The 1,512-nt window shown below is 34.9% G+C and overlaps 1 protein-coding gene across 1 annotated transcript; it reads left to right on the forward strand.

The window, feature by feature from the left end:
- The first annotated feature begins 7 nt into the window (after positions 1-7).
- On the forward strand, positions 8-1,047 carry LOC103480379 (olfactory receptor 52A5-like). The gene has a single exon (XM_017310233.1). The coding sequence runs from the start codon at positions 51-53 to the stop codon at positions 576-578; it is 528 nt and encodes a 175-aa protein (XP_017165722.1). The 5' UTR covers positions 8-50; the 3' UTR covers positions 579-1,047.
- The last annotated feature ends 465 nt before the right edge of the window (positions 1,048-1,512 follow it).

Consider the following 1,512-nt stretch of genomic DNA (forward strand, 5'->3'; position numbering starts at 1 on the left):
CTTATGACAGATATGTGTCCATATGTAAGCCTCTGCAATATCCAACCATTATGAGAAAAACAAAAGTAACCGTTTTCCTCGTTTTATCTTGGCTTTTGCCCGCCTGCCACATTGTTGTGCCGGCCGTTGGATTTGCTCACTTAAAACTGTGCAGCTTTACTTTGAAAGGCATTTACTGCAACAGCTCATTGAATTATAACTTCTGTGTGATTTCAAGAGCGCTGTATATTTACGGCCTGGTGGTTCTGTTCAACCTCAGCCTCCTTCCAATGGTTTTCATACTGTTCACTTACACAATGATTATCATAGTGGCCTGTAGGAGCGGTGGGGATGTGAGGAGAAAAGCTGCACAGACGTGTTTACCTCACCTGCTGGTTTTATTAAACTATTCCTGTTTGCTCACTTACGATGTGATCATTGTCAGACTGAAGTCCGACATTTCAAACACTGTAAGTTTTGTGATGACACTGCAAATAATAATGTACAGTCCTCTCTTTAACCCAATCATATATGGACTRAAAATGAAAGAAATTTACAAAYACCTGAAGGGGTTGTTCTGTCACGCCAGAGGGAAATAATAGCGGCTTTAAGCTTTCATTGTTTTTGCCTTTTRATGGAAAGCTTTGGTAGTTTTGACTCCCACATTGTCTGACTGATAACATCTGTCTTTTTAAAATCTGTACTCTCAAAGAGTACCAGTGTTTCTCTAGTTCTTCAGAAAGCTTATTATGTTCCTGTTAGTCGTTCTCTCCCAAGTTTTATTTCAAAGCCAGAGAGAAAAGGTGGCACCGTTAAGATGACATCTTTAACAGCTCARATGGACGTCATACACAGCTGAGGAAAAGATACTCTGTCATTCCAGCTTTCATTGTTTCACATTTTACATTGTGTGGAAATAAATTTCAAAATGTGGAAAATTTTTTCATTATTAATGCCTTTTAAAAAGTACCATATTAGTCACCACTCTGTCTCAAATGGTTATTTTAGATTATTTATTTTAGATTCTTTATTACCTGATGATAATAATGAGTCTTTGTAATCTTATATAGTAATATAAGATTATAATATATAGTGTAAAGATTAATGACGTGACTTCTCTCTTGAAATGACATTCAGTCTCCTGTGTTTTTGTCTTTTATTTTAAATACAAAACTTTCCAAATATTTAAATTAAGGCCCATCCTTGTTTAGATTTTATATTATAATATTTTACAAAAGGAACCGTTTCATATTTGCTGCCAAAACAAAACTGCTACTAGAAAATGTGTTCTTCTTACTTGGACAAAAATATTTGCTGCACATATTAACGACTTTGTTGAAAGTGTGCTGCCTAATTTTATTATAAAAGAGTTTTGTTTTTGTAACAATAAAAAATCTCACAAAATGTGTCATGTTCCCTGAACTTTTTCAAATTTTGGATGGACTCAGACTAACAACGCCTGTGTCGGTCATCAGCCTAAAATCTATCAGAAACTGATCAGAAGGGGAAAAAAGTCTTTTACTTCATTTTTGA

This window comes from Poecilia reticulata, linkage group LG2 (assembly GCF_000633615.1).
Source record: "Poecilia reticulata strain Guanapo linkage group LG2, Guppy_female_1.0+MT, whole genome shotgun sequence".
Taxonomy (NCBI): domain Eukaryota; kingdom Metazoa; phylum Chordata; class Actinopteri; order Cyprinodontiformes; family Poeciliidae; genus Poecilia; species Poecilia reticulata.